Genomic DNA, 23,343 nt, shown 5'->3' with positions numbered 1-23,343 from the left:
GGCGAGCGGTAGTGTTATTTCTGAGCCAAGGCAAACCCACGGGTCCATAAACGCAGCCCCCAGGTGATGAAAAATCGGGCTTATTTTCGTCCTGAATGAGCTGATTCAGGTCCTAAATGCCACTGCTTCGCTGGCAGGAGGCACGGCTCCCCCCGCCCGGACGTGCCCGGGAAAGCTGGCGCGGAGCAGTGCGAGGAGGGAGCCCCTTCGGATGGCAGCGGGGGCACCGTCCCGAGGTAACGCGGTTTTAATAAATTCGCCGGGCGGGGCGGGGGGATGTGGGACCAAACCAAAATGTCCGACGTTCTTCAGTGCGGACAATAATGCAAATCAGCTCAGACAGCGACATTTAAGCTGAGGTGTTTAATTAGCCTGTACCAGAAAATGTCCAGCACTAAGAGTGCTTCCACAAGCTCTGTGGGAAGGCTCGCCTTACCAGCGCGTTCATTTTAAATTCCCTTCTAGGGATAATCGCCCATGCAAAGTATGTTATTTCGAACGTCACCCATTTTTTTGCTTCCCTTGCCTTCACGTTTGGGATTTTTTGCCTCCCTTTTAAATGCCCGGTGGCAAATAAAAACAACCCCTTGCATTTTACTAGCGCCTCGGATTATATGTGTGTGTAGAGAGAGACATAGATACGGATAAAATTTTACTGACAATTATGGTAGAATTTATGCTGTCAATTTTACTCCCGATTTAACTGAAGGAAAGAGCTGGGCTGGCAGCAGGCTAGAGCGGAGAAGACAAAATAGGATTTATTTTAAAAAACAGAAAGAAGCTTTCTTTGGAGTGGAAGATTTCCACACACACCCCCATTGCACCCACCCCTCCCCCGCCGCCCCAAGCCAAACCAAGCTCCGCAACAAAAGAAAATAGCGAAGTCTGTGGGCTTGCTGAAATTTACCCTTGTTTGGGGCCGACATCTTACTGCTGAGAGTAGATGTCCTCCATAACATGAGCCGCAGCACACTTCTGCGCCGCACCGACCCTCATTTGCAAATATGTCGAATAACAAGAAAAGGCTGCTTCTTTTACGGACGTACACTTACGTGTATATATGTACGTAAAGCAAAACAAGACGGAACACAGTTATGGTCTTGGCAGAAGTTGTTGTTAGGAAAATTCAGAGCCATACAGTGCAATAAAAGAAAATGACTGCTGTAACCGTTTATGGGGTGTAAAACGCTGCAGGGCTGAAGACAAAACTTAGGGACCCGGCAAGAAGTTTGCAGATGTGCAGAACTGCGGGAGAAAGAAAAATGCTTTCGGCTTCACCTTAAAAAAAAAAAAAAAAAAAAAAAAAAAGGGGAAAGAAATCCGGGGTGAGATTTGATGAGTTCTAATTAGCAAAAGGGAGCTCGTTCTGGTGTGCACACACACAAAAAGCCCCTAATTGATCCCTGAGCCAGTATTTGGGGATGCTGGGACGCCCTCTGTTGTTGCAGACAGAGGCAACTTCAAAGAATCGGCATTAAGAGTGTGTAATAAATGACGGGTCTGCAAACTGTCTGGAATTCGGCTCTTAATGAGTTTACAACTGTCCAGCCACAATTAAGATTTTCTACAAAAGCCTTTTCATTTGTTTTGTCTGGCTGTTTTAGATAAAGCGGGAGAGCGGAAATAACAACCTTTTATTGGCCTTCCCCTGCTTAAATCCAGGCTGGGAGGTGGACATTTATCTTCCCGTGCGCTGGCGGGCAGAGGCGCTGGCTCCGCGGGGCCGGCGCGGCGGGGCGGCGGGCGGCGGCGGCGGTGGCGGCCGGGCGGCGGCAGGTGGCGCTGTGAGCTCGCGAAAGAGCGCCCGCCCGCGCGCCCGCCATCAAGCGCTCGGCCGCCTCCCCGAAAGCTCCTAAAATGTCGACTATATGGGAGCATAACTGGGGTTGGAACGGCGGGCTTGGTTTTAACAAAGGCCGACAGGATTGGGGTGGGCTTTTTCCCCCTTACCCCGGGAGTACGGTGCCGGACGCCCCGCGGACGCCGGGCGCGGTTCGGGTGGCATTTACCGCCTGGCCACGCTCGCTGCTCTGGCGGCAAAAGTGAAGGTTGCTCTGCACCAGGACATGTATTATCCTCGAAACACCGAGGCATTTCCTAGTAGCCCACAGAGGCGGGTGGAGCCCTGGCACCGAAGTGCCAGCTCCTCTTTCCCTTGCCCCAGCCCTTCGCCCTTCTCTGGCGAAGCTCTGAGCCTGCAAACAGGGTGTCCTGACCTCCCGCAGGGCTGGCGAGAAATGAAATACTTGGAGACAGGGGCAATGGAAGGGTTCGGGCAGGATGGAAGAGGCTCTCCCCGCATCAGCCGGGGAGGAGAGCCCCCGAAGAGCTTCATTCACCCTCGGAGCGGGGGCGAAGCGGCGGGTTTTCCAGCGCCCTTCTCCGCCCCGCGTAGCCGGAGACGCAGCCGCGCGGGGGAACGGCAGCGCCGCAAACCTCTCCTTTTGGAAATTATTTACCGGCGAGTGAAATTCCTCAACAGCCGTCTTTGATACAAATAAAAAGCCCTGCCTGTGTCCCCAGCAATTTCAGCTCTGTGGGACCCGATGTAATTATTTGATACAGATGCGAGCAGGCTGATGCTCTGCAAACTTGACGTGTCTCTCAAAGTCATTCCTAACTTCTTCTCGCCTTCTATTTTGATTTCTTCGAGTCGTTTTCGTATTTATTTTTTTTTTTCCGTTTTGCTTCTGTTGGCTTTCGCATCTTGAGAATGAGGCTTAGTGGGGAATTGCGGAGTATTTTCGGACGGCAGCTGCCAAAAGAGAGGGGGGAAAAGTAATTGGAAGGCAAATAAAGGCAGCAGGAAAGGAAGCATAGAATGGGGGCTGAAGTATGAACGTTGTGCTTTTCGAGTTAAAGCCAGACAAGTACACAAATGGCTGCCTATTACTCCGTAACAGAACTACTTTCTGTGCGTTTTATTTACATTTCCTCAAATCAAAGCCAATCTCTTGATATCGAAATTCAGCAACGGGAAGGAATGTGAGCACTGAGCTATTTTTCCCCCGCACTGTTTCAAAGATGTAATTCTTTCTAGGCATAAAGAGTAACAGCCACTCCCTGCTTTCTAACAAGAGCCTTCCTATCAAATGTTTGTCTACAATGGCATTGCTAAACTTATTATGAGTAATCATTTTTTTCCTTGGGCAGTAAAATTATATTGAAATTAAAGAGTGTTTATGCATCGTCATACTAAGTAGTAACTTGGCACAGTACGCTCCATTATAATCGTGGATAAATTACTGCGAGAACAGATTCCAAAACAACAAAATCCTCCCTAGTATGAACCACATCAAGATACTGCTTAATACAGAAGCCATAATCATGTAGTGCTCCCAGGTCGCTTATAACTTATGAGCACCGTTTTATCACTACTTTTTACTTCCCGGAAAAGCTCAGAAGGCGAAGAGGGGTAGTCAGGAGCTCACACGAAAAGAAAAAGAAATACAATTAATCCCGCCTAGAGGATTATTTTTAAAACGCGTGAGAATATTGCGGTGACCGAAACCTTGCAATCTGCCCTCGCTTGTCGCTTCCTCGACTGGAAAAAATAAATTCAAATGAAAAGTGCGTTTTCAGGCGCGGGGATCCAGCCTGGTTTTGTGTGCGACAAAACGAGAGATTTCAGAGGCTGTTTCAGAGGCAGCGTTATGCCTAACACGCGGGGCGGGGTGTGTGTGTGTGTCTAGTAAATAAGGTGGCGGGGGCCCGTGTCTGGGGTTTTTTTTAAGATTTATTCAGTGAAGACTTTTTGAGAAATCTTAAGGGTCGGCAGGAAAAAAAGCTGAGAGCAAAATATAAAAAAAAGGTGGCGGCAGTAAACATACGCACGCCAATAAAAATACATAAACGTGCAAATTGTACGGAATCAGAGAGCTCGAAATACAACCACCCAGCTGATCTGTTCGGTCCTACGTTATCCATATTTAAGTCTAGACATTGGTTATATTTGCTGTTTCTTTCTTCTTGCATCTTGGTGTGTTGTCACCAGAGGAGCAATTTATTGGTCTAATGTCATCTACTTCAGCCTCTTTGATCTTCTTAGTCGTCGTCTTGTTTGCTTCGCATTCGTTTAACTTCTTGGGCCTTTATTCCTTTCCAGCAGCCTCTTCCGCCGGCGTGTTCCCACATCGCGATTGCGACCGCAGGGATATTGTCTAATATCGGCGAATTGGAAGAAATAACCGAAGGGGGCTCTTTCGCCAGCTTCTCCCTTACGCCTGCGAATAACAACTGCGTTTTCACGCACTTAACACTTGGCAAATATCTACATACAGCCGCCACATTTGCATGCTCTGAAGCACCAACATCTCAGGGATCTTGGCTTTAGAGAATTTACTTGCTTCTGTCAGTAAGCTATACTCATGGGGCTGCAATAACCGCGCATAAAGAGTCCCAAAGGGTGCGTGCGTGCGTGTGTGTTGGAGGCGTGTGTGGGGAGAGGGTGTCCCACGTTTACAAAACGTGAAGTTTAGGGTCCGTGCGAAATATCGCCAAGAACAATTTTAACTGGTGAGAAAGTCTTTGTACACGGGGCACCAAACTATAATTGAAAGGAGAATTTCCGGGGCAATTCCATTGTGCTCCTTCCAGTTTATGATGTGCAATACAGGCAGGCAGTAAAAGCTGTCTTTACCAGGACTCCCTGTCTGAGGGAAGGAAACTCATTTTACGATCCGTTTAAAGGAAGGGCAGGGTGCAGCATCCTCAATGGAGAGCCATTCGCATTGTTGGGGAGCCCAGTGTTTAGAAAGGCAGCAACACTCCCCGTCATCTGAGCGTACCACTGCAGCTTAGGACTGTAAGGTATGTCGGACGGAAAGGTAAAAGGGGCGTTAAAGAGGCGGCTGAGATTTGAAGCCATTTGGAGGCGATTTCTTCAGCTCCGGAGGTTTTGGGTTATTTCGGTTCGTGGGGCTTTTTTTTCTTTTTCATTTAAGGCGTTTAGAAAGTTGAGTCCTCGCATTTTTTTTTCCTCTTCTTTGATTTTTTTTTTTTTTTTCCCCCCCGGGAGAGTGACCGTGGTTTTTTCCTAGGGGGTAAACCGGCGGGGCTCACTCCAGGGGGGCGCCTCGATTTTCAAGGCTCGGGGCAGCCCCTCGGGGCCGGCGGCGGTGCGGCGGGGGCCGGGCGCGGCGGGGCCGGGGGTTACCCCCATAAACCCCGCTGCGGGGTTACCCCCCCCGCTTATTTTCCTTGCGGGAAAGCACCGCGAGGGTGACGACGTTAAAGTTTATATTTGATGTGATTTGATTTTTCGCAACACCGCCCTGGTCCGTCTAAAGGACGACGACGGGGGGGGGGGGGGGGCGCGTGCGTGTCTCCCCGGGGGGCCGAGCGCCCCCCCTGCGCAGCGGCGCCGTCGGGGGGCGAGGGGGCGGTGGCGGCTGGAGGGCGCTGCCGGGCGCGGCGGCGGCGGCGGCGGCGGCGGCGTCCCCGGCCCGTCCATGGCCGGGCACCGGCGGGCCGCGGCCGGCACCACCTGTGAGGCGGGCGGGGATTGGCGGGCGGCGTCATATGACCGGTCACGTGCTCGCGGCAGCTCAGTCCAAAAGAAAATGGGGTTTGGTGTAAATCTGGGGGTGTAATGTTATCATATATCACGCTACCTCGTAAAACCGACACTGAAGCCTGCCGGACAACAAATCACAGGTCAAAATTATGAGCTCTTCGTATTATGTGAATGCGCTTTTTAGCAAATATACGGCGGGGGCTTCTCTTTTCCAAAATGCAGAGCCTACTTCTTGCTCCTTTGCAAGCAACTCCCAGAGAAGCGGCTATGGACCAGGCGCGGGTGCCTTCGCCTCCTCCATGCCCGGCTTGTACAATGTGAACAGTACCATATATCAAAGCCCGTTCTCTTCCGGATACAGCCTGGGCTCTGATGCCTACAACCTGCATTGTTCCTCTTTTGATCAGAACATTCCCGTCCTCTGCAATGAGCTAACCAAACCCAGCTGTGAGAAAGCGGAGGAAAGCAACCTGCACAACCAGGCTGAGCCTAATTTCCGGATATACCCCTGGATGAGGTCTTCAGGTAGGGGCAAGCGGAGAGGGCTCGGAGCCGTGGCAGCCAGGCAAAGCGTGTCGCCAGAATTACTGTCAGCACAGCCTTTATGGTTTTAATTATAGCCGAGGCGCCATTGCGTAGAAAGCCCGTGGCATTGTATGTAAATGAGTATCATAAAACTTTTTATTGCCCAATTAATGGGTTCTAGCCTCGTAAATTTATTTAACTCCATTTGCTATGGAATTTTAGCATTGAGTTGATTTGCGCTGTTTGCTATAGAGATGTGGAGAGTTGGCTGCGGGCTCCCAGAGCCCCCGCGGGTAAGCGTCTCCCCGGCCCTCTGCCGAAGTTGGGCAAAAAAACCCCGCTCGCTGGGGAAGGCGGAGGGGAGAGGGGCGTTCAGAGCGGGGGACGGGCTGCTGAGGACTTTGCCAGCCCACGTTGTCGAGACGTGCCACTCTCGTCCCCCCTGCCCTTTCCACGGAGATAAGGATCTATAGAAATGTACTAAACAGGAAAACGGGGCGGGGGGGGGGGGGGGGGCTGGGGGCGAGAGTGTGTGAAAAAGGAGACCTCTCTTCTGGAGCTAAATGCGATGTATTGTTTACGATCCAGGCGGGGTGGGGTGGGGTGGGGTGGGGGGGTGGAGGAAGCCCCCGACATTAAAATAAAATAAATACAGCCCAGCCTTCCAGCTTTTTATTTCCCCTTGCGAAACGCGAAAGTCTGGAAGGTTTTAGGGAAATACATCGCCTGGGGGGAAAAGTTCCTCCTCCCAAAAGCAATTTCCTCCCCCACCTCCCCTCCTGAATGCTTTCTCTCCACTTTTTCTAGGTCTCGAGCAACTTAATTTTTGCCCTGCCTGAGCAGGGCAGGTCGTGCGGCTGAAACGTCTTTGTTAGGGCAAAGTGGGGGGGCGGGTGGGAGTGGGAGAAGGGGATCATTCACTCTCGCTCGGCCGCTTTTTGTTTGTTTGCTTATGTGTTTATTTTAAAAATAATAATGGTAAGGGGAAAAAAAAAAAGTAAAAAGAGAAAACTTTCCACCTCTCTTCTTGCCTAACTCCTGGCCGTGTGTGCCTGCTTTCAGGTCCAGATAGGAAGCGAGGGCGCCAGACCTACACCCGCTACCAGACCCTGGAGCTGGAGAAGGAATTCCACTTCAATCGTTATCTGACTCGGCGGCGGAGGATAGAGATCGCCCATGCCCTCTGCCTGACGGAGAGGCAGATCAAAATCTGGTTCCAAAACCGGAGGATGAAGTGGAAGAAGGAGCACAAGGAAGAGAGCTCCAGCACCCCGGCTCCCAACGAGCCCACGTCAGCAGCAGCCTCTGTCGAGAAAGTGGAAGAAGACGAAGAGGAGGAGGACTAAGGAGTCCCAGTCGAGGAAGCTATCTCTTAGTATAATGTATGCACATGACAGTTGGAAAAGCTCCCTTTAAAGGAAAAAAAAAAAAAAAAAAAGAAGAGAGACTCACTGTTTTTATTTAAAAAAAAAAAAAATCAATTCCCTTTAACAATCATCGTGCAAGCGAGCGTTTGCAAACATGAAAACGTTTCTTGGGGTGGTTTTCCAGCCTTCTCTCCACTCCCCCGTACTCCCCAAACCTGCCCTGTGCCGAATCTTGCGGTAATCTCTCCTAAGAGCATCCTACAATCATTTGTTTTTTCGTTTACCCAAACCTGGGTGGGTTTCTCCAGGGGACATTTCAGTGGGAGAACTGCTGCTTGCACAGATAGTAAGCCGTGACCTTCCGAAGTAACTACCTGACTCAATAGTCCCAATCATGTGTAAGGGGAAAAGTGCATTAGGCTCACATTAAGAAAAACTACCTAATTTTGAATAAGTAGCTCTGCACTTCTCTTTTTTTTTCTCTTTTTTTTTTTTTTTTAATTATTGTTAGAAAAGTATCATAACTAACAGCTACACTAACAAAAGGTTAAACAGCGAGTAAGGGGGGGGGGAAATCTTCCACAAACCACTACGATCTACAGCAATTATTTGTACTACCTATTTTCCAGACTACCTATATATCTTGCTCCGCCTACCTATCTTCGAAAGTATACTGTATTTTAGTAGTCAAAAGAAGATAACATTACTAATGTGAATCGCAAAATGCTTTTAGAAATGTAAGTGTAGTCGTTCGAAAAGCACGCATCAATAGCTTTGGTATAGAATTTGGTACCGAAAAGGCTGAATATATTTAAATTTAAAATAATATATTTATTCCAAAGCAATTATAAATGAAAACCATATGCTGCAATATATCTTTGTTCTCGATTCTTTACTATTCCGAGTGAGGAAGCAAACACACGCCAATGTTGTACAAAGCGGTTTAATATCTCCCTTTGGCTTCTACCTTCGGCTGCCTCTGCTAAAGGCCGTTTTCTTATTCTAGGTTGATCTTACTTAATATAGCGGAAAGTGTTCTTTGAAAAGTGAATTTAAATGACCATGTAACCACCTTTAAAAAAAAAAACCTGTTTGTCCTGGTTATCCGAACGTGTTAATATGTAATACCGTGAATTTTCCTACAATAGCAGATACTGTATATTTGAACGATTTTTTTTCTTGTCATTTATATTCGTCTTGGAGCTCATTTGTAAGATCATGTCATAAATTGGGAAGTATGTAATTAATTTGGAAACTTTGTAGCATGATGTATTGTTAAGAACTCTGTATAAATCCGTCTTGAAGGTTTGGCTAAAGTTTATTCAAAAATTGTATGTTACAATGTGTTTCGATGTGTTCGTTGTGAACATTTGGATATGCCGTGTAAGTATTGGAAGTGGAAAAAAAAATGTCTGTGAACTCTCTTTGGAAGTGATACCGTGTTCAAGTATCTCCCACGATAAATGTGTTTTATGTTACACAGAAAATAAATATGCTTGTTGACAATGAATTGTGTTCCTTTATTAGGGAAACAGTTCGAAGGAAGCATCGAAAAATAATTTACACAGACAAATAAAGAAATTAGACCGTATAAATCTTTTTTTTTCCGTAATCAAGAGGAAAAAAAAAATCCAAGGTGATGAATTGATAGGAATCAGTCAATTTCTCTATCTCGACTTCGTGATTTTTTTTTTTCCCTAGCGCAGTTGATTAATAAAGCGGAAAGCCGCCTTTATGGGAGGGCTTCCTTCCACCGTGTTCCCGTGTCCTCTTGCAATCATAAACCCAGTCCAGGCGGCCTGCGATCAAGCCGAAAACGCATGCAGTGAAATAATATTTTGTAATGAACAGAAAGTGCGATGCGAAACTTCCAAGTGTAAATGATCTGGTCGGGTACGTGTGTGGTTTGTGCGTGCGGTTTTCGGGGAGCGGGGGGCCTCAGGGTGGCATTACAAAGGGGAAAAATCGCCCCGCTTTAGAAAAATGTATCATTTTTGCCAGGTACCACGTAACGTCAAGGAGACATAATATTTTCAATCTTTCCAAAAAATTAAAAAAAAAAAAAAAAAAAAGCTCCCCGAAAAAGTCCCTTTATTCGGCCGGGTAAATACAGGTAGAACCAGAGCATCATTTGCGCAGAAGTTGCCTTTTTTCTACTGCACTCCGTTCCTGGTCAACGTACTAATTGTAATTTTAATAAAATTAGTACAAACTCCAGGTCTTTAAAAAAAACTCCAGGGCTGCCTCTGTGGTAAGATGGCGCCTCTCTAAGACCTGCCTCTTCTTAGTGATGAGGAAAAGGCCATAAATCCGTTGTTGTTTATGAAAATTTACAACTTTGCAATACAACTTTATGAGTTGTTCGGTTTTTCCATTGGTCGTTGTCGGTCATGTGGATGGTAACCGTGAACATGAACTTTTTTATAATTTCCCTTGCGAGAATAGAGCCGCATTCTTTTGCTGAGCTCTGTCCTGCTTCGGATCTCTCTGGCTTTCAATCCCCATTTCATTTGTTCTTTGTAAGGCAATAGTGAACAAAGTGTGCGGAGGTTCGGCATAAGCAGCCGCCTAGAACACAGATCCGGGATGGCAATTTCCAGTTCCCCCGCTGGAAGGTGTGGCATATTGGATTCAAAGCACTGGCGTGGCAGATTTTCAACTTGCAACCTGGCTAATTTCCTGCTTCTTCTGGCACCAAAAGGAGGGCGATTCGTCTCCTGTGCAGCCAAAGCGACAGCTGTCAAAGTCGCAGGGGCTCCTGTGAGCCAGAACCTAAAAGGTGAGAAATGTATATGACACTACCGTAAGCAGGGAAACATGGTTTAATACGTTTAAATATTAGACATGTGCAATTAAACCAAATGGAAATGTTACCGGCCAAAAATATAGGTGGCTGCAGCTCAGTTGATTTCGACTTAACCAGTGCATGCAAAAATACGCCTAAATAAAATGTCTACTTTCTATTATTTAGCAAGGAAGCCGTGGATTTTTTTTTTTTTTTTCACGAAGTTTATTTCTGTTTGCATTTGCCAGGGGGTTGCTGTGACATTCAGGTTATTTTCTGAGGTTTCAGGTTTACAGCATCAATCCGAGGGGATTTTTTTTTTTCCCCAGCATGAGGAAAAAGAAAATTAAACGCCCCAAACATTTTGGTTTTGTTTTTTTTGTTTTTTTTTTTCCAAATTTCGCAGCATTAACTTGAAGTTCATTTGCGGCAGCTAAAATTTAGATGTAATTTATTTTTTACTATTTCAGAAAAAAAGCAGCGGTCAGCACAATGTCTCCTGGCTCCCCTGGCGTGTCCAGGGGAAAGGTTATTTCGAGAGGGGGGAAACAGCGCGAATGTGTCTGCGATTTTCTTTATCAGATCGGTCGCTGCCGGCACAATCCCCGTGCCCTGCCGTGGGTCCGTCGGAGGAGCCTTCCCGGCGCTTTCCGGCGTGGGTAGCTGGCGCGCCCCGGCTGCGCGGAGCGGGCTTTGCGGCGGCTAAGCCCATTTCGGCGCCGGAGCTTTCCCCCCCCCCCCCCCCTCCTTTCTCTCCTTGTTGTGACTGTTACGGTGCGGCGCTGGGGCGGGGGGAGCGGCGGCCGGCGGGCCGCTGCCCCGCGGTGTGTGCCGGCGGGGGCGAGCGGGGCCCCGGGGACGGCGCCCCGGAGACCCCCCGCCGCCGCCCGGCTCCGCTCCCGCCTCCTCACGGCGAACGAGCGGCTCGGAGTGCTTTAAGTGTTGCCCCGGCTCTGCTTGTGCTGCCGGGCTGATAAAGCATGGCATTTGCATTGCATTGCGGTATCCGCCGGACTGGAGCTGCAGTGAGCGCCGGATTATTTATTGCGGGGCGGCGGGTGCTCAGTGCTGCCACGACGTGGCGGAACGGCGGAGGCGGGCGCGGAGCGACCCCGCAGCCCCTGGGAAGGGCAGCGCTGGGAGCCTGCGCTGCTCGGGCGAAACCCGAATAAAAGGTGAAGGACGAAAAAAAAAAAAAAAGAACACAACCAGAAATCCGGCCTGCCTTTGCTAGGGGAGCACCGGAGCTCGCCCCCGGGCGAGATATTCCGGCAGGGCCGGCTCTGCCCCCTCCCCTTCCCCTCCGCTTGTACTCGGTGTGTGTCAACTGTAAAATATCTCGGTGGGAGCTGGCTGGGGAGGACCCGCCCGCGTCCCCCCGGCCAGGCTCCCGATACCCCGCCAGTCTAAACAACGGTTCGCCTTGCCCAAACTGTTTGGATTAGGAGCTATTAGTTAAAGGTTGGTTTTGGTGACGCTGCCGAGCAGGGGAAGGGTTTGTGAGTGGCTTTATATACGAGGGAAGGAGGCTTTTAAGAGGGTAACTGCCCCCGCACCTGTACCCGAGGGTGGCCGGGGTTGCCGGCCGGGTTTTCGGCGGGAGGAGGAAGGCGAAGTGCTTGGTGGAGGAGGTGCTGGGGGCGCGGGGAATTCCGAAAACCAATAAAAGGCGGATGAAATACATGGGTATCGCAAAGTGTGACTCTCTTGCGGTGGCAAAATGCAGCGGCTGGCTTTCTGATTTCCAGGGGGGGAAATGGTGAAGGGAAACTGCTGCGAAATGTGTCCGGGCCAGGGCATTTCCCCGGCAGAGCTGGGGGGTAACAGATTATTGTAATTCGGGCTTTTCTGGGGGTAGGGGGAGGAGCGGAGAGGACGCCTGAATGTGACTGAAGCGGAGATTGCAGTGCAGATTGTTTAGCTGTCACTGTAACTACTCGAACACGACCCAGCCAGGCAAACGTGCACGTTTCATTCCTTTTAATATTATGGGATCAACGAAGAAATGCTTTCGCTGCCTGCGGTCTGGCTTTCGACAGTTTCAATTGGACGCAAACAATAACTTGAAAAAGAGGAAAGAAAGAAAAAGAGAGGGAAAAAAAAAAAACAACCAACGCCTGTAACTGGTGCTGTAAAATGTAAATATAACTAAGCCTGGAGCGGTTTTTTATTTTGGTCTCTGTGTGATGGATTCAAACAAAAGACCGTCTGGCCACAACTTTTTAAAGTAGGGCCGGTGGGTTTCGCCTATCCCGGGTATTCATTTTTCACGGTGCGTTTTCGTTCTGACCTATGTTGGCGAAAATCTGCTCTTTTAAAAACCTCTTGCTATTTAGCGTGCGGTGTGCTTGTTTGCTAGTGTTCCCTCCTTTTTTAACTCTATTCGCACTGAGTAAAAAAACTTTTTCTGGAGAAGGCCGGCTTTCAGGAAATACACGTTTCTGAAATGACCTCCCAAAGCATGCAGCGAGTGAGCTGTAATTCTACCAGGTGTGTTTATGGATTAGCCGGGCTGAAGAGGTTAAGGAAGTTGAGAAAAAAAAAAATAAAATTGGAGGCAATCAACATCTGAATGTGAAAGTCCAGCTGAGACTGTGAACAATACAAACTATTGTGGAGAGATGTTTTAACTCACTACTGTTTTATAGGTATCGTAATCTGCCCCCGGAAATGAGACAAATAGTCTCCCAACAACAACAAAACTCGCCTTTGAAAGCTACTTTAGGAAGCGGGGCTCGTACGAATGTCACTTTCCGTCAGAGCGCGTTTGAAATTAGGCTATTCAATCTGTTGTAATGGGCACGGATTATGAGTAAACACAGCTTGGAAAGAACAACCTCATGTTATCTCCAGGAATTGCAGGGTTACGGCCGAATTAAAAGCATCTCAGCGAATTTCATCAGCACTGTTACTGATGAAATTGTTACTGATGTTACTGTTACTGCCCCTGCCCTGGGCCGAGAATTATGTTTCCGCTATGGGGTAACTGCCATGTTGAAAAATGAAGGTGGAAATGTTTGTTTCATGTATTTTTTTCCCCCCTCTTAAAGACACACATCCGCGTTTAATCAAATTATTCGGAGCAACAACGAAACCGATTGGCTTCTGCTGACTCATTAGCGGGGCTGTATTAATTAGGAATAGTCCTACTGGCTCGTTTTTGAATTGGAATGTTTGATTCCCTCGGCTCGACTCTGGCGGGGGGGACTCGAGGAGAAGAGACACGTGGAACTTTATCTGGGCTGCTCGGGGGGCGCCGGGAGCCCGCCCAGCCCTTCCCGGGGCCTCCTCAGAAAGAAAAAATCCCCCTCCCCAGAAGGCCATCGCTTCCTTGCCCCGGCCGCAACCTCCGCGCTAATTATGGGGGTGTTCATTAAGATACGAGACCTCTTCCACGCAGGAGGCGTTAGCCTCTCTCACAAAAGCTGTGTTCGGCGCTGGGGCGGGCTCCCCGAGCTCCGAAGGGAAGCCTCAGCGGAGGGGCGATTTCCGAAAAAGAAAGAAAAAAAAAAAAAATCGCCCCACACCTCCTGGATGCGGTTGTGGCATCGCGGTGGGAAAACGGAGAGAGGCCGGGCCGCTCCCCGCCCCCCCGCGCCGCGCGGCGCTCCGCTCCGCTCCCCCTTTCACGTGCTCCCTCCGCTCCAAACTTTCCCCCCGCAGCATCCACCGCCGCCTTCCCCCGCCGAGAGCCGGGGGCGGCTGGCCCACCCTGCCCGCGGGGCCGCGCGGCTCCCTCGGGGGCGACGCGCCGGTCGGGGGGCCGCCAACTTTTAAGGGCGCCCCCCTACAGACACCCCTCCCGCCGCCCGGGGGAGGTCGCCGTCCGCCGCTGTCAGGCTGCCCGCGCTGCCTGCTCCTGCCGGGAATTATTGCTATTATTACTACTATTATTGGGATCTTTTTCCTGCGGAGGGGCGGTGCCGCCCCGGGGGCGCGGCCGGTCCCCGCGGCGCCGCGCGGGGCTGCGCGGGGCTGCGCGGGGCGGCGCGGCGGGGCCGGGGCTGCCGGTAAGTTGGCGGCGCGGTGGCGGCGGCCCCGGGGGAGCGGGCGCCGCGCGCGCTCCCATTGGCCGCCCCGCCGTCAGCTGCTCCTATTTTCTGCTGTCGCTTTTGGCGCTCGGCCATCCAGAAACAAACCACTTCGATGACTCCTAATAGTTATCGCCAGATGTACTAATACACAACAAATCACGGTCCGGGAGAGGGGGAGAGCAAATGAGTTCCTATTTCGTGAATCCCACTTTCCCGGGGAGCCTGCCCGGGGGCCAGGACTCTTTCCTCGGGCAGATCCCCCTTTACCCGGCGGGCTATGATGCTCTCAGGCATTTTCCGGCTTCGTACGGGGCAAGCAGCCTGCAGGACAAGACTTACACCTCACCTTGTTTCTACCAACAGTCCAACACCGTCATTGCTTGCAATCGGGCTTCCTATGAGTACGGAGCCTCTTGTTTTTATTCGGACAAGGAAATTAGTAGCGCCTCTCCCTCCGGCAGTGGCAAACAGAGGGGCCCCGGGGACTACCTGCACTTTTCCCCCGAGCAGCAGTACAAATCCAGCGGCGTCCAAGCCAAAATCGTGAATGACGAAGGCACCGACCGGAAGTACACGAGCCCTGTTTACCCCTGGATGCAGCGGATGAACTCCTGCGCTGGTAAGGCATTTCGATGCAGTCAGGGGCGGGGGGGAGGAAGGAAAAGTTTCTTTCCCCAGCCTTTTTTTTTTGGTTCTTAGATAAAGTCCAGACTGCTGGAGAGACACGGTTCCTGCAGGGCAATGTGTAACATGAAACCTTCCCAGGTTATTTTAGACCTGGCACGTTGGCACCCTGGGAACGGTGGCCGAGAGCCCAGCTTGTGGGTTCACGGGTGAAAGTTACTGGGGAATCCTTAGGAAGCAGGCAAAAAAAAAAAAAAAAAAAGATAAAAAAAGGAGCGGAGCAAATTACCGCTCTCCTAAAGCCACCCCAAAGCCTCTGCTCCGCTGCTTCATTGTCAGAGAGCGATGCAGGGATTATGCCCTCTGTACTGAGGATCCAATGCATTTGTGGCACATTCCTCCTCGCCCCCCTCCCCCAGCTCATTAGCCTGTAAGTATTGGATATTGAGAGCACGTTTCTGGGGCCGTGGGCGCACTTCCATGGCATCGCGGATTTTCTCTGACTTACAAGTGAACTTCACATAATTGAACTATTCTGTCCAGGAGTGCTGCTGGGGGGAGGGCTGCGTTGGGGTGGCACTTATTTTTAATAATCCCAGATTAAGACGTCTACTTCCAGTGTTTGCTAATGACTCCCCTCCTCCCGAGGTTATGTTTGCTGGACTGCGGGTCGCATTTCTCTTTTTTGGGAAGTTAAACTTTTAGCAAGACTATTTTGATGCCGCTTTGCATTCGAGGGCAATAAATTCCGGAGCAAATGGCAAAGGCTGTTCTACGAGCTTTAGCTGATGTCTATGATTACGCTCACATTGCAGACCCTCCGTAGTCGCAGCCACGGCAATAGAGTGTGTCTGTGTAAACACACCCGCATATGCGGGCACACGCACACACACATGCGTGCGGCTCCCCGGACGCACACACGCGTGTCTGTGTCTGTGTCTGTGTGTGCGCGCGCGTGTGCGTGTGTGTGCGCGCACAGGCTCTCCGCACGCAGAGGGCAGACACTGCTCAGCGATCCACACGGGTGCTACCCACTCCACTTTCCCTAGGGCCACCTTAAAGCCTCTTTGTATCCCGGTTACCCCACCACCGCACGCAGGCTGCACATCCGCATTTACAGCTGGCCAGGCAGGAGAAAAGGAAAAGAGGGACAAAAAAAAAAAAAAAAAAAAAGCTCCAGGAAACCAGAGCAGCTCCCCCCCCCCTCCCCGTGATTGTGCCTGCAAAAGGAGGCAGAGTATACTAACCGCTCTTTCTGGTCTGAAATCACTGGGCCCTGTCCAATGCGATCGTTTTGTCTTTACTTCTACAGGTACAGTATATGGAACTCATGGGAGACGAGGGAGGCAAACTTACACCAGATACCAAACGCTAGAGTTAGAGAAGGAATTTCATTTTAACAGATACTTAACCCGAAGACGACGTATTGAGATTGCAAACGCTCTCTGCCTTACTGAACGCCAGATTAAAATATGGTTTCAAAACAGGCGGATGAAATGGAAAAAGGAAAACAAATTCATAAATTCCACACAGCCCAGCAGCGAAGAAACAGAGGAAAAGTCAGGGGAGTAGAACCACGTTTAATAAACGCTACCAGGCCTTTCCTTAGCACTTACTATTACTATTATTTACCTTGTGTTCCTACTGCTACTAAAATCCTATAGGTTTCTCACAGTCTATTAATTCCCAAAAAGGCTTGGTTAAAAGATGTACATTTGCAATCATCTGTGACTTTCTTTAACATATATGCGAAGTCCTGGCTTTTGAGCTACAGGCATGTATGTATAAAACCACCTTTCCGAAGCGTAGGTGGCGTTGCTTAAAGTATTAGAGAAACGGCCCAGATTTTTAAATATTTGAGGTGAGCATCTGTGTGTGGGTGAGTGTCCCCGGCGTGCCAGTGTGAGAAGAGATAAGCGAGTGATTTTTTATTTATTTATTTATGTTAATTAAAAATGTTCATATTGTAGAAATACGAGAGATTTTAGAAAATCTTGGGGTTATGTTTTTGCTAACTCCCGCTACGTCGGGCCGTCTCATTATGCTGTGTTTGGGAGCTTACGGTCTGCAGGGGAGAAAAAAAGTTTCACGCATGTGTAAGATATTTAAATAGCAAAAAGAAGAAAAATCCTTTTAAAAAACGGTTGTATAAAACTCTGGGTATAAACTTGCCGTTAAAGAGAAGATGAATTGCAGGGAGAGTTTTAAAATGCCGCCGAACTGCCGAATCTGCACTACCGGTATTAAAGTAAAAACTCGGCGTTAAACGAGGGAAGAGGTTTGGAAGCGGGCGAATTTCTGTGGTTCCCGTTGAGCTTACACCGAGGTTTCGGTGAGCTCAGCTCTACACTGAAGGGGCTTTGAATTATGGACTACATTTCTTGGGGCTTCGTGGGCTTGGGTCGATCTTTCTTTCTTTTCTTATCTTTCTTTCTTTTTTTTTTTTTTCTTTTTGTTTTATAAAAAGGAAACTGTCTGTCGCATTAACTCGGGGATCTTCTTCCCCGCTTTTGTGGTATCTGAATTCGCATTTCTTAGCACTGGAAAAAAATAAATAGATAATCTAAAGAAAAGTAGCTGCCTTAAAATGCTTCCACGTCGAGTTGTGTCTAAGTAAAACAAGCGCAGCGAAAATATTGATTAATATATACGTGATATCTCCCTCTAATATATTGTGTGTGCGTGAGTGTGCGTGTGAAGCTGTGTACAAATACACTTGTACACGCGTCAAGGCTCTTTTGTTTGGAAGGCAGCGCATTTTGGGCTACCGCTCTAAACATTTAAAAAGCCAAATCTGGAAAATAGTAATGCAAAATGGCTACCGCCACATTTAGAGGGTTTTTTTTTTTCCCGAGAGGCGGAAAAATAGCGGCGGCCGTAAAGCCGCCTGGAATTTGACCCCCTAGTTGGAGAAACGCTGCTCGATATTTATCTTTCACAGGTACCTGCCATTTCAGATCGGCAGGACCCGGGTGCCTCTCGAAACCTCCGGCACGGGCGAAAGGCGGGGGAAATTACACATAAATATATATATAGATGTGTATATATACACACACAAAGGGACATAAGCGTTAGGAGCATCCGAGGGTGGATCGAGCAGGCTTTGTGAACCGGTGCAAGGAAGCCCCGCACGGCGGAGGGGAAAACAGGCACAAAGCGGCCCGCTCTCTGCACGCAAGGCTCTGCGGCCGCCGGCGCGGGGCAGCAAGCCCCGCCGGCCCCGCGGCCTCGCCGCCCGCTGCCGGTGCCGCTGGCGCTCCGCGCCGCTCCGCGCCGCCGTCGGGGGCCGTCACCCCGGGCCGACCCCGCGGAGCCGCCGCCATCCCCCGCGCCGCCAGCGGGTGGCGCTGGAGGCCGGCGGACGGGCGGGCGGCGGCGGCGGCGGCGCGCGGCGGCGGCGCGCCCCGGGCCGCCCGCGCCCTCCCAGCTCCCCCACCAGTGCACGAGTTTACCTCTAGAGGTCATCAGGCAGGATTTACGACTGGACAACAAAAGCACGTGATGTGAAGCCGTACCCCATATTTGGGTGCCTACGTAGGAGGGAACCAAGTACATGTCCCAGTCATTTCCATAATTCATCATAAATTGTGCAAGGGTGCTATAGACGCACAAAACGACCAAGAGCCACAAATCAAGCACACATATCAAAAAACAAATGAGCTCTTATTTTGTAAACTCATTTTGCGGTCGCTATCCAAATGGCCCGGACTACCAGTTACATAATTATGGAGATCACAGCTCGGTGAGCGAGCAATACAGGGACTCCGCCAGCATGCACTCCGGCAGGTACGGATACGGCTACAATGGCATGGACCTCAGCGTCGGGCGCTCTGCTTCCACCCACTTTGGTGCCAATGAGAGACCCCGCAGTTACCCGGCCAACACCACCTCTGCCTCGACAGAGCCCAGGTACAACCAGCCCGCGACGTCTTCCCACTCGCCTCCCCCTGACCCTCTGCCCTGCACCGCCGTGGCCGGTTCGCCTGTCAGCGAGAGTCACCACGGGGTGAAAAACTCCCTCGCCAACTCCACCAGCACTTCGTCCAATTCCAGCAGCAACACGCACATCAGCAGAGACGGGGTTGGCACCTCGTCTGGGACTGAGGAAGACACTCCAGCAAGCAGCGAGCAGGCAAGTGCCCCGACCGACCAAAGCACAGCCCAGCCTTCACAGCCCCAGATCTACCCCTGGATGCGAAAACTGCACATAAGTCATGGTAAAGCAAATACCCTGTTCTTTCTTTATTTCTCTGGAGGAAAAGGAGGATTTAATGTAAACCGGGTGGCTGCGCCGAGCAAGGTCGGGGAGAGGGGGAGAGGAGGGCGTGAGAGCGGGCAGCCTCCGCGCACAGCACAACTCTGCTCCCAGGGAAGCACGCTCCCTTCCCTGGGCGAGTTCCCCCCCAAAAGAAAAAAAAACGCCCGGCCCCCAAAACACTGCCCGCCCGGCTCCCAGCGCCGGCCCCGGCGGGCAGCGGGGGAGCAGAAGGCGCCTTCCCGAAGCGGGCTCGGGAGCAGAGGCTGCTCCCGGCTCTCCTCTGGAAGGGGGATCCTCCAGTGGGAACGGCGCGGCTGACCCCATTTATTTTGCCGAGCCCTGTTAAAAAGAGAATAGGAGAGGGCGAGGAGGGCAGTTTTCACTGCTGGGAAGCCGTGGGGGAGGGGGCGAGTCGCCCCAAACTCGGGGGAGAGGGCTTGAGGGGCGAGGGGAAGGGAAGCAACTTTCAGCCCCGGGTGCCTGCCCTGCCCTCGCTGCTGGGGGAGCGGCCGGGGGCTCGCTGCCTGCCAGAGCCTTCCCCAGCTCAGCCGTGGGAAAGGGCTGCACGCTTCAGCTTTGCTCTCCCAGCCCTGAGAACCCAGCTAGCAGCAGAGGCATCCTCCAAACCACCTTATCTGGGGGAGACGGGGGGGGGGGATTAGCCTTCCAAAAAAAGCCCCAAGTATTAAATTTAAAAAAAAAAATCGAACCCCAAATTCAAGCGAAAACTTACCGAGACCACCAAATCCCCCTCCCCCAAGCCTTTCCTAAAAGGGGCTGGAGGGGGAAACTTGTTGAGCGTTTATCCAAACCAGAAACAAAACCAAGCAGGACTGAGAATAACGGTCCTGGTCGCTGGTAGCTGCAATAAGACACGAAGGCTCCGAGTGGCTGCTGAGAATCTAAATCATGTACTTTTCTCTTCCAGACAACATAGGGGGACCAGAAGGGAAAAGGGCTCGGACTGCTTACACCCGCTATCAGACCTTGGAGCTGGAAAAGGAATTTCACTTCAATAGATACCTGACCCGCAGAAGAAGGATTGAAATAGCACATGCTCTTTGCCTCTCAGAGAGACAAATAAAGATCTGGTTCCAAAACAGGAGAATGAAGTGGAAAAAGGATAATAAGCTGAAAAGTATGAGCATGGCAGCTGCAGGAGGGGCATTCCGTCCCTAAGCGTTTGATCAATTAAAAGTACTGAGCAGTATTAGCTGACCCTGCGTCTCATGTCAGTACTAAGTTGACTTTCTAAAACTTCCTTGTGTTACTTCTGTGAAGAAACCCTGTTCTTGTCGCCCTTATTCATCTTTTAATCATGAGCCTGTTTATTACCATTCTCTCGCGTGTATAAGTAGATCTGCTTTTATCGTACATTTCTTTGTCTTGAATGGCTTTGTCTTGAAAAAAATAATAGATGTTTTAACTTATTTATATGAAGCGAGCTGTGTTACTTGAAGTAACTGTTAAAACAAAACAAAACTAAACAAAAAAGAACAAAAAAAAAAGAAGGTTAAAAAAAGGAGAGAGAGAAAGAAACCCTCCCCCGGTTTAGTACAAATGTTATGTGTTGCACTCAACCTGCTTAACTGTGCATGTGTGGTCAAGTGTTAATGTCTGTATAGCTCCAAGCTGTTAAAAATATTTTTATTCAAACTACCTATATAATTCCTGTGTAATTAATGCTGTTGTAGAGGTGAAATGATGAAATCAACTGAACTTGTCCTACGTGTAGTGAATAGTGAATCTGTGACGAAAACTGTGATTCCAAGCAGTATGTCCTTGCTGTGCCTTTGTATATGACTCTTTGCACGAACTCTTAGAAGTGGCTCTTATTAAGCGCAGCTTCTGTGATGTATGTTTTTTGTGAACAAAGTTACAAATATAGTCAAAGTCTGGCTGTTTGAGCAAACTGTGATCAGCTTTTTTTTTTTTTTGTATTTGTTTTTAAAAAAACTGACTGGAAATCAACAAAAAAATAAACTTTCTATTGTAAAGTTTTCGTGATCTGGTTTGTGCAAAGCAAGAAGTTGTGCTTCCTGATTTGCCTCTGAAAAAAAATATTAACCCGTGCAGAGTTTGTAATAATATTTTACCTGGCTCATGCTGCACGTTGGAAATGGTAGATGCTGCGATTCTCCGCTACCAGTATTTTTAATTGAAAGTTTGACCGTAAGTTCCTCCTTACTGATTTCTCACTAGGTGTAAAGCTGCATCGCAGGACCACAATCAACACCCTTTGTGGGTGAATCAACTGTTAGCTGTTTGCTGATGGTTGAAAAAAAGCCAAACATGTGCTTTGTTAAAACACGCTGCTAACTCCAAGACGTGTTTGCATCGCTCTAGAATTTCTCCTGTGGTTTCATTAAGTATATTTGCAGGACAGCCACGTCCGAGCCCTCTGCGTCGGTTAGTAACCCTCGCTAGCCGCATTCCCACTTTTCGCCCTTTAAAGATTTTTTTGTTTTCTTCGCTACAATTAGTTTGCTATAAACGTAATGTTACTTACCCCATCAGAGCTTGAATGGTTAACTCTTCCGAGCTTCTAAGAGCAACTAAAGATTTGCACATTTACTGACTGGTTACATTGATGCCTTCCCTTAAAAGTTATAAAACAGTAAACTTTATAAGCCCCAGTTCCGGCTATATGACATTTGGGTGCCAAATGAATAGGGTTTTGTCTATGAATTAGATCGTAAAATCATCCATAGCACAGACAGATAGGCTCACTGGCTATAAAAAGTCACGTGGTGCCATTAAAGTAAGTTTTATGGTTTTGGGGAGTTGACATCCAACATTATATACCACATAACATATAATCTCACTGACGCTGGACTTCATTTGACTCTTTTGCAGGCTACGTGTGCCTCCTGGCCATTCAAATTGTCAGGTTTAGGGACAGAAGTATCCAAACCACAAGTTCTCAGTACTGTATGAAAAATGGCTCCTTGCAAGTCAAAGGTAAGTTTTGTGCACAAGTTCCTTAAAGTTTATTTGTACAGTGGGGAAGCCGAGGCTCCCGCTCGCTCTCGCTGCCTCTCGCCTCTCTCTTTCTTTCTCTTTCTCTTTCCCTTCCTCTCCGCCTGGAGCTTTTCAGGACGGTCCCACCGAGCCCGAGAGGCAGGATCAGCCACTAATGATCCAGGTTGCGCTGCAAATCCCCCCCATCCCTTCACTCGCAGCAGCCAGCTCTCTATTTTAACGATCAAATCAAAGTAAACCACAATAAGCGACTTTGGCAGAGATGGATTTTGGGGCCTAGCTTTAATCACTTTGACTACCGCAGAAGATAATTGCTTCCTTTGCTCCAATAGACTCTCCAAGTTTGGAGAGGTTTTGTTTAGCAAAGAGGAGTTACTGCAGGCGATTAAAAAAAGGGGAAACAAAATAGATAGGGCTTGATATTATCTGGGCAGTGTCTTATGTAGGCATGATAGAGTTGGAGGCGTGCTGATATGGTAATAATCTTTGGATTGGTGAAATATGTTGCACATCAGAGCTAGTATTAAAATGGCACAGACTGTATTGAAGTGCTTAAGATTCCTATTTTCTGCATTGGGTTGTGCAGCAAGCGTTAGCTGTGTATATATGTCCATCTGCGAGTGCATAGTGTGTTTCGGGGATGCGCATTTGTAATGTTGCTGTAACTTTTTCCAGATCCTATATGTAACTGCATAAATATAAATATATTTAAATTATGTGCATGCATGTGCAAATCCATGTACACGCCTGTATAAAGTCGTGCACATGCATATGTGCGTCTCATATCTGTGTATTTATGTACACAAAGGGTGTGTATGTGTGTATACATATATACGTTCCTGTGACTTTTTTTTTCTTTTTTTAAAGCGAACCAATTGACTGTAACTTGTAGCATTAATACAAGAGACTACAGGTCATTAGAGTGCTGCAAATTATGAAATACGGGCTTGGTTTATTGAAGATTGTAAATATCCCCGTAGCTCTGCTCTCTCCCTCTCTGCCTTATATTGCTGGCTGCCATTGTGGGGTAGGCCCCAGCTGCGTGTTTACTTCAACATTCTTTTTATTTAAGTGGACTGTTCTCACTAGAGTGTGATTACTCAGCAATAAACTTTATGGCCGGATTTAACTTTAGTCTTTGAATTTCCAGGACTTGAATGAAAGGGTGAAAGGGAACTCTGCCTTTCTCTGGGTAGCATTAAGGCCTGATCCTTACCCTCAGAGCTGTTATTTAGGCGAGTGATCTCGGGGGG

At 49.1% G+C, this 23,343-nt stretch overlaps 3 protein-coding genes across 3 annotated transcripts; all 3 read left to right on the top strand.

The window, feature by feature from the left end:
* Nucleotides 1-5,664: 5,664 nt before the first annotated feature.
* HOXA7 (homeobox A7) lies at nt 5,665-7,386 on the top strand. Its single transcript, XM_059818321.1, has 2 exons — nt 5,665-6,040; nt 7,103-7,386. The coding sequence occupies exons 1-2, from the start codon at nt 5,665-5,667 to the stop codon at nt 7,384-7,386; spliced, it is 660 nt and encodes a 219-aa protein (XP_059674304.1).
* A 7,023-nt stretch (nt 7,387-14,409) lies between these two features.
* On the top strand, nt 14,410-16,422 carry HOXA6 (homeobox A6). Its single transcript, XM_009820064.2, has 2 exons — nt 14,410-14,845; nt 16,163-16,422. The coding sequence occupies exons 1-2, from the start codon at nt 14,410-14,412 to the stop codon at nt 16,420-16,422; spliced, it is 696 nt and encodes a 231-aa protein (XP_009818366.2).
* Nucleotides 16,423-18,505: 2,083 nt separating this feature from the next.
* On the top strand, nt 18,506-20,287 carry HOXA5 (homeobox A5). Its single transcript, XM_059818339.1, has 2 exons — nt 18,506-19,067; nt 20,037-20,287. Exons 1-2 carry the CDS (start codon nt 18,506-18,508, stop codon nt 20,285-20,287), a joined length of 813 nt encoding a protein of 270 aa, XP_059674322.1.
* The last annotated feature ends 3,056 nt before the right edge of the window (nt 20,288-23,343 follow it).

The sequence above is a fragment of the Gavia stellata genome, chromosome 6, assembly GCF_030936135.1.
Source record: "Gavia stellata isolate bGavSte3 chromosome 6, bGavSte3.hap2, whole genome shotgun sequence".
NCBI lineage: Eukaryota > Metazoa > Chordata > Aves > Gaviiformes > Gaviidae > Gavia > Gavia stellata.
This window is presented reverse-complemented; position numbering and strand designations above follow the sequence as displayed.

Excerpts from the sequence above, each read along its gene's own strand:
- HOXA7 (XM_059818321.1), top strand. The coding sequence starts at position 5,665 with ATGAGCTCTTCGTATTATGTGAATGCGCTTTTTAGCAAATATACGGCG. Across the intron at positions 6,041-7,102 it reads CCCCTGGATGAGGTCTTCAG|GTCCAGATAGGAAGCGAGGG; the intron begins GTAGGGGCAAGC and ends GCCTGCTTTCAG.
- HOXA5 (XM_059818339.1), top strand. The coding sequence starts at position 18,506 with ATGAGCTCTTATTTTGTAAACTCATTTTGCGGTCGCTATCCAAATGGC. Across the intron at positions 19,068-20,036 it reads AAAACTGCACATAAGTCATG|ACAACATAGGGGGACCAGAA; the intron begins GTAAAGCAAATA and ends TTTCTCTTCCAG.
- HOXA6 (XM_009820064.2), top strand. The coding sequence starts at position 14,410 with ATGAGTTCCTATTTCGTGAATCCCACTTTCCCGGGGAGCCTGCCCGGG. Across the intron at positions 14,846-16,162 it reads GCGGATGAACTCCTGCGCTG|GTACAGTATATGGAACTCAT; the intron begins GTAAGGCATTTC and ends TTACTTCTACAG.